This window comes from Urocampus carinirostris, chromosome 9, assembly GCF_059441175.1.
Source record: "Urocampus carinirostris isolate Australia breed hairy pipefish chromosome 9, RoL_Ucar_1.0, whole genome shotgun sequence".
Lineage (NCBI taxonomy): Eukaryota > Metazoa > Chordata > Actinopteri > Syngnathiformes > Syngnathidae > Urocampus > Urocampus carinirostris.
The window spans coordinates 1,654,595-1,673,161 of NC_142357.1; the positions used below are offsets into that span (position 1 = coordinate 1,654,595).

The 18,567-nt window shown below is 43.5% G+C and overlaps 1 protein-coding gene across 1 annotated transcript in view; it reads right to left on the reverse strand.

Annotated features, from left to right (window-relative positions):
* immt (inner membrane protein, mitochondrial (mitofilin)) overlaps window positions 1–9,386 on the reverse strand; it is a 33,639-nt gene extending 24,253 nt beyond the window's left edge. The window contains exons 1-7 of the mRNA XM_088344118.1: window positions 9,220–9,386; window positions 7,303–7,370; window positions 7,041–7,230; window positions 6,612–6,756; window positions 1,938–2,030; window positions 1,292–1,438; window positions 54–187 (exon numbers count right to left, since the gene is read on the reverse strand). Coding sequence (XP_088200244.1) covers window positions 54–187; window positions 1,292–1,438; window positions 1,938–2,030; window positions 6,612–6,756; window positions 7,041–7,230; window positions 7,303–7,370; window positions 9,220–9,261 — 819 coding nt within the window. The 5' untranslated portion in view covers window positions 9,262–9,386. The remainder of the gene's footprint in view (window positions 1–53; window positions 188–1,291; window positions 1,439–1,937; window positions 2,031–6,611; window positions 6,757–7,040; window positions 7,231–7,302; window positions 7,371–9,219) is intronic.
* Window positions 9,387–18,567: the final 9,181 nt, after the last annotated feature.

Consider the following 18,567-nt stretch of genomic DNA (forward strand, 5'->3'; position numbering starts at 1 on the left):
ACACAAATGTAGTGATTTATATTGTGACTAATCGTGTGCATATAAAGATGAACCTCTGCTTCCATGGCTTCCTTAAGTTTTTGTGTGTGTTGTGCAATGGCCTCCAAAGCTGCCTCCTGAGCTCCGATGGCCTGTAGAGTTGCCTTAGCTGAGCTGGCCAATGAGTCGTCAAGGTTTCCTGACACGCCTGGAAAATACAAGACAAGGAAAGGGAAGCTATAACGCAGTAGTAGGCGAAAAGCTTTTGGGTCGCAGGCTGCATTGGTTTGGAAAAAAACTTGCGCAGGGGTCGGGCATGAGGAAAAAAATAGCTAATTTTTTGGTATATGCTAGCAGAGTCTTAAATCCGATAGCTCGGCAATACATGAAGAAAATAAATAAAATAAACCATTAAATTTTTTTCTCATTTGCACAAGTTGTGTTGTCTAGTGATTTATTAAAGGGACCATTTCAACCAATTGGTTTTAAAACACTCAAAATATAGAACTCAATATATTTATTCAAAAATAAAAACTTTTATCAGAAATAGCAAATTAAAACCTCCTTTTTTAGCAATAATCTCGACCATTTTACATTGAAAAATGAAACACAAATGGGCTACTTCAGGAGTTTTATGGGGACAATTGAAGGGACACAGGATAAGAAAGACAACAAAATAACAACGCATTTTCATTTGTCCTTTTTTTTATACATGCTCTTTACCATTTTCGTTTGGCAGGCCAGGTTAAAACACCTGAGTGAAAGATTGATTTAATGATTTTTTTTATTTTTACTTTTATGAAAATGTTTACAAGTATTAGATAACTTTGCTCTTAGATTTCGTATCTCTTATAGAAATAAACTAAGGCTTCTTTTGACTGAAAACACACCTAGGCGGTATTTTTTTCATTGTGTATTTTTTATTCCAGGTGAGTGCAACTTTTTGCCTTATAAAGAGCATCCATGACTTATTTTGAGTAAAATAAAATTGGAATGGCCATTTCATCAGATGTTCTCTGGTTGATAAATGGCAGTCACCAAATAAAGCAAATACGGTTTGCTTTAGGAGTGGTGTCTGGCTTAGGTGACATGCAGCGGACATATTTAAAACTGCATGTTATTGTTCGACGTTATAGGGGCTTATTTTTCATTTGTTCTTCTCTCACCTTCGTCTCGCGGGTCAGATTAAATCTTTTGGCGGGCCTGATCCCTGCCAATCCCTGCTACAACGCATATACCATTGATTGTAGCACCAAAAATAAACCAATTAAATATTTAATTTTGTTTTGTTTTAACTGTTCTGCTTTCTTACATGCCAGGATTTCCTGTTCGTCAAGGTCCTGTTGAGCAAGGCGAGATGCCACCTCTTCCACTGGACGCTCTTTGAGTGGCCTGGCCGCTGCAGCAGTGTTCACTAATTCACCATATACTTTATGGTCATGACAATCCTTGCATTCATCTAGAAAGACAAAAACACAAAAGTATGGTTGCTGAAGAATATTTAGATTAGACCAGGTGTGTCAAACTCATACAGCAGAAGTAAAATCTGGGTAAAAAAAAAAAATTTAAATTCTTATTTCCCCAAAATTGTTTTTCCTTTACTAAGATTTAACAAGTGTGCCTTTGTAAAAAGGAAAAAAACACAGGGGTCCAATAATATGGCCTTAATCAGTGCGTCAGTGACTTCTATTTTAAGTAAAATAACATCATATTGGGTGTTTTCTTCAATGTTCCCTGGTTGATAAATGGTAGTCAGCAAATACTTCTACAGACCACCCGGTTTGTTTTGGACACATCCAGTGGACATTTTTAAAACTTCAGGTCATTCTTTGACGTGTTGCTGCCCATTATTTTCTTGTCTTGCGGACCAGATTAAATCCACTGGCAGGATTAGACGGATCTAACGGATGTTTTCGGACGTGGTAAAATGGATGAGGTGTAGACTTTGATAGTATTACCTTTGACTGGTGCCAGTTCTGTATCGCATGGAGCAGGGACGGATGGTACTTCACTGATTGCTGAGATAATATGAGTCACTTCAGTGGAAGTCTCTGGATGGAACATAATGAAGAACAGTAATGTTGGAATACCTATCAGAGCATATCTGAATACAACAGGTGACGTGTTTTTGGCGAGCGAGGTTCATATGCCTTTTTGATGGCTAAATCAAAGCATTTTTAAGGACTTTCAAAGCCACTTCCATTACCCCATTACCATTCAAACAAAAAATACATTTACATTTAGTATATTGTGGGGCCAAACGGCGGCTGGGTGGTAAGCGCGCAGCCCAACGGTGCAGAGGTTCAAGGGTTCAAGTCCAGCTATCGCAGGCTCCTTGTGTGGAGTTTGCACGTTCTCCTCGTACCTGCGTGGGTTTCCTCCGGGCAGTCCGGTTGCCTCCCACATTCCAAAAACACGCATGTCAGGTTAACTGGCCGGTCCAAATTGTCTCTAGGTGTGAATGAGCGAGTGAGTTGTCTGTCTCTGTGTGCCCTACGAATGGCTGGCAACCAGTTCAGGTTGTCCCCCGCCCACTGCCCGAAGACAGCTGGGGATGGGCTACAGCACCCCCGCAACCCTACTGAGGATAAGCGGTGCAGATAATGGATGGATGGATGGATTTTATTGTAATAATAATAATTATTGAATACTTTATCTTCTGGACTATAAGTCGCAGTTCTTTTCATTGTCTGGCCAAGTGTGCGACTTATACTCAGGTGTGACTTTCATGTAAAACTATAAACATATTATTATATCATTGAGTTTTAAATTTGTACATGTTATCGTCCCACTAAACCGCAAGAAGTTGCTCTAGCCCTGTGTTGCCGATTTCAATCTTGCCCTGTTGCGGATGGGACATTTTTTAAACGGAAGGAGAAAGGGGCTTATTGTTTACCTTCTGAGATATTGGGGAAATTAACGGTAAAAATGACACAGAGTATGACAATTACATAGGATTTAGTAATTTGGAAACTGATAGTTTCAGGGTTCGTACGGGTGCTTGAAATCCTTGAAAGGGCTAGAACAGGAATGGCCAACCCGCAGCTCTTCAACTAGTTTCATGCAGCTCTTTAGGAGCAGTTATAAGTAGTTTAATGAGACTCTTCAGAGCTGTAACATGACATGCATCAAAAATGTATAGCCAGCTCTGTCATTTGCCTTCCCCACAGCTAGATGGCACACAGACATTGTAAGCCTGTTTGAGTGACATCAAACGAGGGACGAGAGAATATTTGCTTGACAAAACATATTGTAGTCAATTTACGTTAAATTATCTCTTGAAATGGCAAACGAAAATAGCCAAACGAAAATATGAAGAACACTGGACGTTTTTTGCCAGAGTGGGAGAGTTTATATTTTTTTTGAACATAATGGCAAGCCTATCTGCCTTATATGTGACGCAGCATTAGCACATTTCAACGCTTCAAATCTTCAGCGTCACTTCAGCTCACTCCACCTTAACATCGAACAGGAATTTCCAAGAGGGACTGAAAAAAAGTTGTTTACTATGAAAAGCAAGGCAGAAAAACACTTGCATTTTTTCCCCAAAAAAATTATGAAACACTAAGAGACCGTAACACTTGCATGGTATCAGTGAACTTGGAACATAGCACTGGCTAAAAAGCCATACAACGAAGGGGAATTCATTAAAAAAATGCCTCATTGACGCCCTCGAAATATTGGTTCCTGGAGACAACAAACTAAAACAGAGCATATCAGATGTTCAACTGTCTCGCCACAGTATGGAACCAAGAATATCCAATACTAATGCAGCTGTTGAATCAAAGTTGCACACTGACCTTCAAACATGTGAATATTTGTGAGTAGAGATCTGTGTATGTGTGCATACATGATTAAAAGAGTATGTTTATGTGTAACCATCAGTATAATGTGGCTTTTTAGTAACAAAGGAAAAAAAAACAATCGACTCGCCCCCGTCGACAACTACGATGTGGCTCTTTGTAATAACACGGATGAAAAATTGGCTCTTAGTCGCTGAATGGTTGGCCACCCCTGGGCTAGAAGATTTCTTCTTACAAGGAGGCGGGTGTGAGGGGTATCACGACAGAACATAACTGAGAAGCAATTTATTACTGAAATATAATGGCATAATGGTATTCGGATTATTATTACTATCACATTACTTTTCTCAACACGTAACTAGTAACTATCGGATTAGGTTTTTAAAGTAGCCCTCCCAACACTGATCAATCCCACCACCATCACTAAGGATGTTGGAAACATGACAAAAATTTCAAGCATTATAAGCACTTAACCAAAAATTCGCAATGTAAATATATCCGAAAAAATCCCATTTTTTCTTCTTCTATGTCTCCTGCCAGGCAGCTACATTTTCAGCATTTTTTTATAAATGAAATGAAATGATCTGCATTTATATAGCGCTTTTCAAGTCAAGACTTCCCAAAGCGCTTTTCAGTGTGCTTCACATTTTCCCAATAGCGCCCGTGCAGCCATGTAAGGCGCTAACCTGCTTATTGGGGACATTAGGGGTTCAGTGTCTTACCCAAGGACACTTCGACATGTAACACGGAGGAGCCGGGATTCGAACTGCGATCTCTTGATCGCAAGTCGAGCGCGCTACCTCCTGAGCCACTGCCGCTCCTATCATAACCATCATAACCACTGTTCCTTTTATTCAACATCTCAATCCTGTCCTCTGATAAGCTCAATTGTTCCTCTTTCAGCCAAGATGTTTTTCCTGACCAGTGTCGGGCACGTTACTTTAAAAAGTTTTAGTTATAGATACTTGCTACTTCTTCCAAAAAGTAACTGAGTTAGTAACTGAATTACACTATAGTAAAAGTAACTAGTTACCAGGGAAAGTAAATGTTTCCGTTACTTTAAAAAGAGGTTATATTCCAAAGGATTCGAAATTTTCTGAGTAAATACGAAACACCGTGGTGAAGTCTTTGACCTGACTTAAACTAAAAAAGACTAAACTTTACATTTTTATAATTATTAATTCATCTATTTACTAATAAATAATAAATAGATGAATAAATAATTGATCTTTGTGTTCTCAAACAGAAGCCATTTTATCAACAAGATAATAATTCAGTATCATAAAAATCAATATCAATTAATATTTTTAAGTAAATGGTTTACAGATAATCCATCAAAATTTGATGTTAATGCGGTCATCTTTTGAGGAGAAAATACAAAATTATCAGAATATACCTTAACGTGGTGCTGGGCATCAAATGGACTGAACCATTTCAAAGCAGGGAAGTGTTTCTGACCCTGCGCTGTTAATATTTTTGTTGTGTTTTCTTTTTTTAATTATTTGTTTAGTGTTTTCATCATATTTAAGCCTATCCTTTCCTTTATTAAGAAAATTCGTTTTAAAAATGACATAACTTTTGGGGGTGCTTGAGCCCCCTAAAACGGGCTAGTTACACCTATGTTCACAACCACGACTAGTAGTACGCAAGTAGGCTTTATATTTATTTATTGCATTATTAAAAATGTCTTACGCCACTTTTTTAAGTTTTGCAACAAATGTATATCAGCTGCTAACAACAGTTATGGGACTCCTCTTAATACTAATGATCGGTATCGGCCCTGAAAACCCCATTTCGGTCGATCCTTACTGGGAACCCTAGCGGTTGGTGTGCACAATATGCAAAAATAACGTGGAAAAACAGGAATAATGGTGGAAACTGAACAGTTCTCATTAACTTTTATGGCACTAATTCAATTACCTTAGTGGTTTTATAACTACAGATTGGAACTGTAACTAAATACACATTTTTAAAAACAACTGAGGAAATACAAACTTCTCCAAAAAAATAAAGGGCGCAAATAACCTTGAAATATATTTCAACACTATATACACAAAAAAAAACATAAAAAGCAAGTACTGGTCAATACACCGCCTCCGTGCAGGATAATTTTGTTTTACATCACACAAAATTCCATCACTTTATGAACCTTGAAAACACAACATTAAAATTCAAGCATTTTCATGTATTTCAACATCCATGTGAACCCTGAATCTGTTGGCGGGCCTGATCCGGCCCACGGGCCATATGTTTGACGACCCTCAATTGAGCAGTTAAACAGCAGTCCAATTCAAAGACTACTGCATTTTCCAGACTATAAATTGCACCGGAGTACAAATCACATTTTGGGGGAAAATATATTTCATTAAACCCATCACCAAAAACATACATGTCATCTTGAAATTATCAACACAGGCCTAGACCATCATGTCCAGTTTAGTGTGAAAATGTAAAATTATATATTTGGTAAAAATTAGTTAAAACATTTTTAGATAAGGATAAACTGTGAAAAAATGACTTATAGTCTGGAAAATAAGTAAATAATTGTCGGCCTGTTCACCCTGTTTAGAATACAACACTGGAGCAAAAAGCCTCTTAACGACTCACCAAATTTAACATATTCAACAAATGCATTACATGGAAGCTTACCCTCAAAGATGGACATTTAAATTTCAATCAAAAATATCGAATAAAATAAACATGTATTGGGTCCTCTTGGCTCCTTGTACAAATATCTGCGCTGCTCCACCTTATGACACATCTGTTTCCGATTAATCAAATGCACACCCTGAGTTGTGCTCGAGAAGATTCATTAAAAATGAGTCTCACCTTCAAAGCTTTGTGCAGGCTGAACGTGGAGCGGTTTTGTCACTTCTGCAGGACTTTCTGCAGAATCCTTCCCCTTTTTCTCTTGCTTGGGTTTGGACACTTTCACTGCTTTTTCCAGCATTGAAGGAGGCTGAACCAAATCAGTCTACACATGGAAAGTAATGGAAAGAAAAAAAAAAGTTTATTTTGCTCATTTCGGGCCATTTGCCCATGTGACATTTTAAGACAACTATTGCCTCTTAGCAAGTTTCAATTTCATGGGTGTAAACATGGAAAATAACAAAGTATACCTTAAATAAATGAAAGCACACTATTTCTCCTCGCTGACTGATAGCCGACTATCATGCATCTGTATTTTATGCTCATTTTATAATACTTCCAGGTGCCGCAGCCCCTCTTCAAAACAAGTTCCTCTGAAGCGTTCCAGACCTGTTTTTTGGCAGGAAATCCAGCTTCTCTGTGAGCAGGTCCCAATGCCAACTCCATCAACCGATCGGAAAAAGGAACATTTTTCTCCACAGCTTCTCTGAACTTTGGGTCCCATTTAGAGTAGAGTAACGTTCCTCCAACGCCACCGGTGACCGTTATCAAACCAGCAGTAACAAACTTGCCGGCACCACTGACAGATGACAAAGACGTTGTTTATATTTACAAGTGTGACATCTTTTGCGCGCCTGTGTGAGTGTATTACCTGCTTTCACCAGATGTGTAGTGTCTGAAGGGCTGCAGACTGTTTAAAGGGGTTCGCTCATAGTTTTTCTGAATACAGAAAGATTCCAAATTTGTAAGTTTGCTTTGTGTGTAAATTAGTTTCCGACAGCAAGACAAGCACTTGGCTGATTTAGATAATACATTTTATGCAAAACTTGCTATACGGCTGAAGCAGTGAAACAGACAAAAGAGGATGCAAAAATTCAAAACCAGTAGGGCCAGCCCCCTGGGGACAGGATTGATAGATAGATAGATAGATAGATAGATACTTTGTTCATCCCCGAAGGGAAATTCACATAGTGGCTGCCATTCGTGACGGCGCCGGAAGAAAAGATTCAATTTGAATCATGTACAAACAAACAAACAATTGAATCATGTACAAACAAACAAACAAACACCTTTTTCATGGACAAATTCAAACACTTTTAAAGGGCTTTCGAAGCCAAATATTTCGATTCCTCCAGTACCGTTAAAAGAAGAAATCCGGTGTGAATCATGTATTTTGCAGAGCAACAAATATGATATGCTTGATCAACATACACAGATTTTTCTTCTTGCCTGTGCATTTGTCAAGACTTATGATTATTAGATATTGAGTAAATCACATATTTATTTGTGGCTCCGAACAACATGTTTGTAAATATTTTTGAGATAAATTGCTTCCCATATTGGTGTTGGGTAAACATGACAGTTATGAGTACATTTCATTTTCAGTTGCAGGAAGTTCTTCCCATTACAATATACCACTGTGAAACTTCACCTTATTTTTTTTGCATTGCTCATAATGAATGTCCATAATTGATACATAATCCTTGCACCTATACACATTTTATAGTGCCTTGTTTAAGTGTAACATGCACCTATCCTCTTAGGGGTGACACGAAGGGGGCGATGACGCTTCATAGGGCAATGCCATACAAACGAATGCTATTAATCACAAGGGAAGAAGAAATGTAATGAAATGAAATGAAATGTAATTGCAAAGAGAAGCATTGTCAGTGTCATTTTGAAGCAGACTTGTTGAAAAACATGGCAACAATTTCAAGCGTTTAAAAGCACATCATCCAAATTTCCAGCACTTTTTAATCCAACATTAATATTTAAGCATTTTTAAGGATTTCAAGCAACCATATAAACCCAGAATAGAGAATGGCTGGCCCTAAACCTTCATGGCTGCCATGTATGCACCCTTGGTGCTTAAGTCGTCTCTCTTTTAAATCGAAACCTGTTAACAGTTTTAACATGACTAGATTCAACAATCGGTTCTTAAAACCTCATTGTGTAATATTTGGCCACTAGATAACACTGTTGTCTAATGTAACAAATACCAATGCGAGAAAAAACAGCAAGATGGCAAGCAAACAATGCGACGACTACGACGTGGGATTGTAAAAAAAAATTTACCCATGATTTTTGGTGTAAGATTTGAAGCGTATTCAGATCAATGTTTTTTTTAATCAAAGTTGTTTTGTACCACAAGGAGGCCCTACATATTACACACTGTGCCTTTGACAATAGGAGCAATGGTTGTATGATAAATGCATCATTTTGTACGACAAATTAGGCCAGATGTGTTCTTTGTTTGAAAAAATATTAAGCCGAAATCGTGAGGGCACTTCCAATGTAATAATGCGCAGGGGTTTACGCAAAACGTTTAAAATGCCTACGTGCTTGCGTGTCTGAGCAAACAAATATAAAAATTAGGTTACAATTCGTTTAAACACTATCATAATTTCACATGACAAACACAATGCAGTATACATAACTTTAGTTCCATGGATGAGTGTGTGTGGGTCATTGAATGACAACTGCTCTTACTAGCATGCTAATGCTAACAGTAGGCTTTGGTTTATGTTACATGAGAGTGGTACATAACTTGTCGCTGCTGAAGTCTTACCCGTAGAGTCGCGTTAGCACCTCTGAGACAAACCCTAAGCATGTTGCTCAACGTTTTTGGGCCACAAACGTAAAACAATTTTATCCGGCACGGACGCGGGGACTTCTTTCCCCTTGCCTGCCCTGAGTCTTCTTCGCAGATGTTACGTCTTTAGGGAGGAAAAAACGTAACAGTGCCACCACCCGGATGGAAACTGGATTTTTTTGTAATAGTCTACCATCCATTTACGATCAGAACCAACCGCCTATGTCTATGACGTTTTTCATCAATTCAAACCAAGGCGTAACCAGCCCATCCATCCATCCATCATCCGCATCGCTTATCCTCAGTAGAGTCGCAGGGGTCAGGAACCCAGCCCAGCAATTTTCTGGCAGTGGGCGGGGCACACCCTGAACTGGTTGCCAGCCTTCGTAGGGCACACAGAGACAGACAACTCACTCGCTCATTCACACGTAGAGACAATTTTGACAGGTGAATTAACCTGACATGCATGTTTTTGGGATATGGGAGTAAACCAGAGTTATTGCGGTAGCTGGACTTGAACCCTAAACCTCTGCACCGTTGGGCTGCGCACTAACAACCAGCCTCTGTGCCACCGCGTAACCAGCTCGTTTGATTACATTTCAAACCAAGCGGCCCCAGAATCATAGCAGTTTTAAAACCCATCCATCCATCCATCCAACCATTATCTTCCGCTAATCCGGGGTCAGGTCACAGGGGCAGCAGCCTCAACAGAAAGCCCAGACCTCTCTATCCCCAGCCACTTCATCCAGCTCATCCGACGGGATCCCAAGGCGTTCACAGGCTAGCTTAGAGACATGGCCCAATCCCATTTCTCTCACTCGGCCCTGAGAACCCTCCAGTGAGGTCCCTCGATAGAGGAGTGCCCTCCGCGAGTGGAGTGCAAAGTGGAGATGGTTTGGACAAGACTTGCAAGGTTCCACCCCTGTCTAGGAGATGGCGGTAATATTAATTGGCTGTAGACCTTAGTGACGTAAAGGCCTACGTCACATGTAAACAACTCGAGTCTCAACCTGTAGTGTGTCAGTTGGAGAGTTCGTGCAACGTTAAAAATGCCCGCTACAGCTGTGTTATTACCAATTGCCTGAAAGCTCATCGTCTTTTCCGTGTCTCCAATCAACGGAGGAGAAATGTGCTATACTGAAGACAGCTTCGGCGCTATGTAGTGCTGAATCATCTTTACAAGGTACGTACACACACAAAAACCGTAGAGTTGGATAACTGGAGAAAATCACGGCTCAGCCTATCCCTGTTTTTATTTTAAACGAGTCGTGCTTTTACATCTACATGGCCAGACTCTGAAGCAGCATAGTCACAATAACGTTCTGGATATATGCGCTTGTTTACTGCACACAATTTTGGATGTTGTGTTTTATTTACAATAAGATTATTTCATGTGAGATCAGAATGCATTCTTTTCATCATGCATCGTGAGTAATGTCTCCGAATTTCACGTGGAAATACAGTTGAAACAAATTACTATCACACAGTCCACTCCCTTCTCTGTAAACACATATTAAATAAACTAATTACCTTCTTAAAATGTTGTCCAAATGTGGAGACAATTCTAAAGCATATGTGATGCTCGCCAATAGAAGGCTCTTACAGCCATAAGAATAACATGTCAGTTTTGTGTCTCTATTCACGATCAAATAATTATCCAGAACACATCCTACAATTTCCTGTCTCACATCAACTTGTGAGCATCCTATACACAGTTGTTTTTGTACAATACACCAACATTAAGTAATTCTTGTTTTTTCCACCCAACCGAAAGGCCACTGTAGAACGTCCCGTGGAAGAGCTGGTCACCATCACAGCTACCACACCATCCACAACACCAGGCACGTCGTCGGCATCTTCCAATCCGGCGCCAAACCCCAAATCACCCAGAAAAAAAGGAAGCACGATACACTCCTTGACTTTTTGAAAGAGGAGTCTGCCAGAGTGAAGAAAAGGCACGAGGAAACTGAGGCCAAAACTGAGCGGTTCCCGATCCTTTTTGGGAAGCTCGTGGACAAATTTCCAGAACAGTGACATCTCTGCAATGTTTCCCTTTGTTTTATAAAATAGAAATATTTTATTTTATTAAGAACTCAATGAAGTTCCAGTTTGTGTTTTCCAGCTTTATGGAAGTATTGGTATATTTTTGTTACAATTTGTGACACATTATTTATTTACTATTATGTATTTTGGCCCAATGTGAGTTTGTTTTTCTAAAAGTAAACTATTATTTAACCTGGAGTGATTTGTAGTTGTTTTCTGTCCAACAGTCACATAGTTCACACACAGTATCTCACATTATTTTGAAATAATCCACCAAGGTGTTACTCAAAATAAAGATGTTTATTGAATAGTAATGCAGAAAAGAACAGGATGCAAATGTGGGTCTGACTTCCAGAGCCTGAAACATGGATTGGGCATACAATGTTTTTCCGTTGTATGAAATGTAATACGCATGCGCGACTCCATTGTAGTCACTGCGCATCCGTGACCTTTCAATAAATATCGGTACTTCTGCTGACCCGGATGTAGTAGATCGGCCTGGGCGGCCAAGCAAGATGGCGGCCAGGCCGGGCTCCTACATTCGCGAAGTAGTAAAACTTATTTAAATGCTTTTATCTGAATGCTATGGCCAGCAATTGTCAGGGACCAGAACAAGCACTCGGATCCAATAGCGTCAGTTAAAGGATTTATTTGGACAAGGTTCGGTGGAGCAGGCTTGGGACGTCGGCTCTTGGTAGCAGAAAGCTTCTTTGGACGATATGGCAACTCCGTGGTGAAAACGCGTGACGAGTAACGTAGCAGGTAAGTCGGTGGCCGGGACGGAAGAGTAGATCGTAAACTTTTAACAGACAAGGGTCAGGCAACGAGAATCAGACTTGGAATACACAAAGGGATCGTGGTACCTTGAATGTTGGAGGCTCACTCAGGGAAACGAGGAGTACACTCGAACGTCCATCTCTGGACGCTGACAGCTTATGTAGAAAGCTTCCACCAATCAGGAAATCGCGTTCCAGCACACCAGCTGATTACCTCAGGTGGCTCCAGTTAGGTAATCACGACAGAACCCCCCCCTCAAGGGACGGCTCCAGAAGTCCCCCAGGGAAAAAAAAAATAATCCAAACACGTCACATGGAAACACCGGTAATCCAAGGAACAAAAGTCACAGGCCAGTTCCGAATAATCCCCCAAAACCCAAAATACATCACCAATAATCCAAAATGGAGGGCCCAGAGGTCGTCCGATGAACCCCAGAAGGTCACCATCACACCGGCAATCCCCGGGGACGGATAATAAATCCGTTTGCAGCGCACAAAACAAACAAAAAAAAATATCCACAGGTAAACTGAGAACAAACAGCACAGTACCTCAGAATTCTTCCGAGTGAATAGACACCCCTTCGTCCGCATCTGAAGGGGCGGTAGCGGGTGGCTCCGCCGGTGGAAGGGTAGCAGCGCCGGACCTACGACGACGACCACGGCGTGGCGCTGGTTGGTCAGGATGCAGTCGATGGAATTCTGCCACCAGAGATCGGTCCAGGATCTGCCTGCTGGGAATCCATGATCTCTCCTCCGGACCATATCCCTCCCAATCGACCAAGTACTGGAAGCCCCGACCCCTGCGTCGGGAGCGGAGCAGGCGGCGCACTGTATAGATAGGCTCCCCGTCCAAGGAGCGTGGAGCCGGGGGAGGAGGTGGAATGGGTGCCAACGGGCTCTGGCTGACGGGTTTGATTCGGGAGACATGAAACGTGGGGTGCACTCTCATAGATCTTGGTAGACGGAGACGGACTGCTGAGGAGTTGATAATTCTTACTATAGGAAACGGACCAAGATACCGAGGAGCCAGGTTCCTCGACTCAGCCTTCAGTGGAAGATCAGCTGATGCAAGCCACACCTTCTGGCCCACCTGGTAATTCGGAGCAGGACTCCTCCGTCGATTAGCCCCGACGGAATGAGCCTTGCTTGCCCGAAGGAGTGTGGCCCGAGCACGAGCCCAAGTTCGCCGACAACGGCGTGCGTTCGCCGTAGCTGACGGGCAGTTTACTTCCTCTTCTGTACTAGGGAACATAGGGGGTTGGTACCCATATACGCACTGGAAGGGGGACATTCCAGTGGAGGAGCTAACCAAGGAATTGTGAGCATACTCCACCCATGCCAATTGCCGAGCCCAAGACAACGGTTCACTAGAGACCATACAGCGAAGTGCCGTTTCCAAATCTTGGTTCACTCGCTCAGACTGACCATTGGATTGAGGGTGGAACCCCGATGAGAGGCTGACTGAGGCACCCAACAGACGACAGAACTCCTTCCAAAACGCGGATGAGAATTGGGGACCCCGGTCAGAAACAATGTCCAGAGGGATGCCATGGAGGCGGAACACATGTTGCTGGACTATCAATGCAGTTTCCTTGGCGGAGGGGAGCTTTGGTAGTGCCACGAAATGGACCATCTTACTGAACCGGTCCACGATAGTTAGTACAGTCGTCATTCCCTCGGATACTGGCAACCCCGTCACAAAGTCCAAGGAGATGTGGGACCATGGGCGGCGGGGAATCGGAAGTGGATGTAACAGACCGGCCGGACGTTGGTGGGATGCTTTGTTCTGGGCGCACACTTGACAGGCGGAGACATATTCCCTAACGTCCTTGGCCATGGTAGGCCACCAGAAGCGTCGGGACAAGAAACTGTGAGTCCGAGCCGACCTCGGATGGCAAGAAAAGTGAGAATTGTGCCCCCATTGGAGGACCTCGGACCGTAAGGGTTCGGAGACGAATAGTCGACCCTCGGGACAGGAGCTGGGGCCCGCCTGATCGGGTAACGGCTCTCTGACTCGGGACTCGATATCCCAGGAAACTGCTGCCACCATACGGGAAGCTGGAAGGACTGTTGCGGGATCCTGAGGTGTTTCATTGGAATTCTGGAATTGCCGGGAGAGCGTGTCGGGCTTCACATTACGAGATCCGGGTCTGTAGGACAGAGTAAAGTTAAAGCGGGTGAAAAACAGGGCCCAACGTGACTGGCGAGGGTTGAGCCGCTTGGCCGATCTAATATATTCTAAGTTCTTGTGGTCAGTCCAAACTATGAACGGCACCGTTACCCCCTCCAACCAATGTCGCCATTCCTCCAGGGCTAGCTTGACGGCCAACAACTCACGATCCCCCACGTCGTAGTTGCATTCGGCCGGGGACAACCGCCGGGAAAAGAAGGCGCACGGGTGCATCTTCTGGTCCTTGTCAGACCGCTGGGACAGGACAGCACCCACTCCCACATCTGAGGCGTCCACCTCCACCACCAGTTGGCGCGCAGGGTCAGGCACCTGGAGTATGGGGGCCGTAGAGAAATGAGTTTTTAGACGGTTGAAAGCTGCATTAGCCTCGGAAGACCACCGAAATGGCTCTTTAGGGCTGGTAAGAAGCGTGAGAGGAGCTGCCACCGAACTGTAGTTCCTGATGAACCTCCGGTAGAAATTGGCAAAACCAAGGAATTGTTGGAGTTTTTTCCGAGACTCAGGGACAGGCCAAGAGGTGACTGCTGATACCTTCGCAGGATCCATCTGAAGGGTCCCCTCCGCCACGATGTAGCCCAGGAACGAGACTGTCTTGGCGTGAAACTCGCACTTCTCTGCTTTAACAAATAAAGAGTTCTCTAGGAGACGACGGAGAACCAGCTGGACATGTTTTCGGTGTTCATCGAGGGACTTTGAGAAAATTAAGATATCGTCCAGATACACAAAAACAAAACGATTAAGCACATCTCGTAAAATGTCATTTATCAAGGATTGGAAAACGGCTGGAGCATTGGTTAATCCGAACGGCATTACCAGGTACTCGTAGTGACCGGTGGGTGTGTTGAATGCTGTCTTCCACTCATCACCCTCCCGGATACGGACTAAGTGGTAGGCGTTGCGCAGATCAAGTTTAGTGAAGATCGTGGCCCCCTCTAGAAGCTCAAATGCAGAGGCAAGCAGAGGCAAGGGATAGCGATTTTTAACCGTGATTTCATTAAGGCCCCGATAATCTATACAGGGCCGGAGTGACCCGTCCTTCTTTCCCACAAAAAAGAACCCCGCCCCTGCAGGAGAAGAGGAGGGTCGAATGATACCAGCCGCCAAGGCATCGGAAATGTACTCCTCCATGGCCTTCCTCTCGGGAATGGACAGGGAGTAGAGGCGGCCCCGAGGAGGAGCGGACCCTGGCAGGAGATCAATCGCGCAGTCATAAGGTCTATGAGGGGGCAAGGAAGAGGCCTTAGCTTTACTGAAGACCTCCCGTAGGTGGTGGTAACAGGCTGGGACCTTGGACAGATTGGGTGGAGCCCTCGTGGAAACAGGATGATTTGGGTAAGGAGCGGCTCGCAGACAGGTTTGGTGACAGTCCATGCCCCATTCAAGTATCGACCCAGTGCGCCAGTCGAAATGGGGGTTGTGTTGCACCAACCAAGGATGACCCAGAACAAGGGGTTGGTTAGGGGAGTGAAGTAAAAGAAATCGGATCTTCTCTCTGTGATTTCCAGACAACTGTAGTTCTATGGGTTCAGTTATTTGGGATACGGTGCCTAATAGGTGACCATCCAAAGCCCGAGCTGATACCGGGTTAGGAAGGGTTTTAACAGGTATCCCCATCTTGTGTGCGAGTGACAAATCCAGGATATTTGTTTCGGCGCCAGAATCGATCAGGGCATGGAAGGGCTGAGATGAACCGGAAATAATGAGATTTGCCCGGAGAACAGGTCTATCAGTCTTGGGAGACCATACTAAAGCCGAGCTCAATCGGACGTCCCCTATATCCGATGAGCGTTGGCTTTTAACGGGCAATTGACCACCCTATGTCCCTGGCCGCCGCAGTAAAAACATAACCGTTCGGAACGCCTTCGCTGGCGCTCTTCGACGGAGAGAAAGGTGCGGTCCACCTCCATCATCTCATGAGGTGCGGTAGAAGTGGTTGGGGGGTTCGGTATCTTACTCATGTCTTGACTTTGCCTGGTGATGGATTGGCTGGGATCTTCTCTCTCTCGGCGTCTTGCCTGGACCCTACGGTCGATCCGGGCGGTCAGTTCGATAGCGTTGTCAAGAGTTACCGGAGGAGCGTGGGATACCAATTCGTCTTTGAGATAACCGGACAAGCTATGGAGGTAGGCGTCGACCAGCGCCTCTTCGTTCCAGTGACTCTGGGCTGCTAGAGTGCGGAAGTCAATGGCATAGTCGGCAATGGAGCGTCTCCCCTGGCGGATGTTCAAGATGGAACGAGCAGCATCGACTGATGAGGAACCAGAATCAAATACTTTAATCATTTCCTGGCTTAGCAAACTAAAAGAGGTGCATGCTGTCGCCCCTCGTTCGTATTCTGCCGTTCCCCAAAGGCGGGCTCTGCCAGTCAAATGATTTATTACATAGGCCACCTTCGTCTTTTCGTTCACAAAGGCTCGCGGTTGTAGATCAAAAATTAATCGGCAATTTATGAGAAAGGGGCGGATCTGGGCGGGCTCTCCACTGAATCTCTCTGGCGAACCTACTCGTGGTTCAACACTGCCGACCTGATCAGAAAGAGGCGGAACCGGATCTTGTGGTCGTGTTGCCGGGGAAGCTTCGCACTGTTGCTCAAAAAAATTGTTGGTGACGTTGTACTTGCCGGACCAGTGTGGATACGTCATGGGCGATCTGTTGTACCGCGCCTTCGGTATGTAGTAGGCGCTGTAGCGCGGATTCCTGCTCGGCATTTCCGCATTTCTCGGAGGTGGGAAAAAATGACGCTGGATCCATTTTTTGGTTCGAGTGTTCTGTCAGGGACCAGAACAAGCACTCGGATCCAATAGCGTCAGTTAAAGGATTTATTTGGACAAGGTTCGGTGGAGCAGGCTTGGGACGTCGGCTCTTGGTAGCAGAAAGCCTCTTTGGACGATATGGCAACTCCGTGGTGAAAACGCGTGACGAGTAACGTAGCAGGTAAGTCGGTGGCCGGGACGGAAGAGTAGATCGTAAACTTTTAACAGACAAGGGTCAGGCAACGAGAATCAGACTTGGAATACACAAAGGGATCGTGGTACCTTGAATGTTGGAGGCTCACTCAGGGAAACGAGGAGTACACTCGAACGTCCATCTCTGGACGCTGACAGCTTATGTAGAAAGCTTCCACCAATCAGGAAATCGCGTTCCAGCACACCAGCTGATTACCTCAGGTGGCTCCAGTTAGGTAATCACGACAGCAATGAGTTTATAACTTTATAAACTCGACAATTTTTTCTTAGTTTATTTCTTTTCATCATTAATCTCTTTCTATGTTGCTTTATTTTTTCCACGTTTCAAATCATTTTGTGCAAAATGTTGCAGAATGATTTTAAATAAATGGTTCAAGCAACAAAAACAATCTGGGAGGCTTTTTACTGAGCCGAGTTGAAAGAGCCTCTTCTTGAAAAAGAGCTGTAATTCCCTTCACTTCTGGAGAGGGATGCATATTCATTATGTGCAATTATTCAGCATTTAGCAGCAACAAAAATGAAAATATAAGTTGATAATCAAGATACGAATACACTGCAACTGGCAAGATACATATTTTACCCTTTTGTATGCTTGTTTAGGGTGGTGATGGCCCTGGAGAAGAAAATGTCTCTGAACCTATTTGTCCATGTTTTAAGGAACGTGTAGCACCCACAAGAAGGCTACAGGTCTAAGAGCCTGGTGGTGGCCGGGGTGAGAACAGTGGGTGGTTAGCGCGCAGCCGCACGGTGCGGAGGTCCAGGATGCAAGTCCAGCTACCATAGCCTCCCCGTGTTAAGTTTGAATGTTCTCTCTGGGCCACATTCCAAAAACATGCATGTCAGGTTAAATTACCTGTTTTAATTGTCCATAGGTGTTAATGAGCGAGTTAGTTGTCTCTGTATGCCTTGCGCCTGGCAATCTGTTCAAGATGTCAAGCCCAGACCAGGCTCCACTTATTCTCAACGCTGACTGTGTAGACTCTACACTGTAGAGAGTCCACTCTTTCAAACTCAAGGGTGGGCATCTCTTAATCTGCAAACACCACTTCTGTGGTGGGGAAGGCTCAGCAGCGACTCCACTTTATATCTCCAATATGCAACCTCAGTGGAAATGTTTAAATCTGAGCTTAAAACACACTTCTATTCTATAGCATGTGAATAACCCATATTTTATGTTGACAATATCTGTTTATTATTTGTGATAGTGTGGCGCAACAAGGGTTGCTGACAAGTTAAATGTTATATTTGGGGATTTTTATGTTGTTTAATCCGTATTTGACTGTTAGAGGAAGTTTATTATTATTTTTCAGGCTATTGGGTTTTATATAGCAGAAAGGGTAAAAGAAGT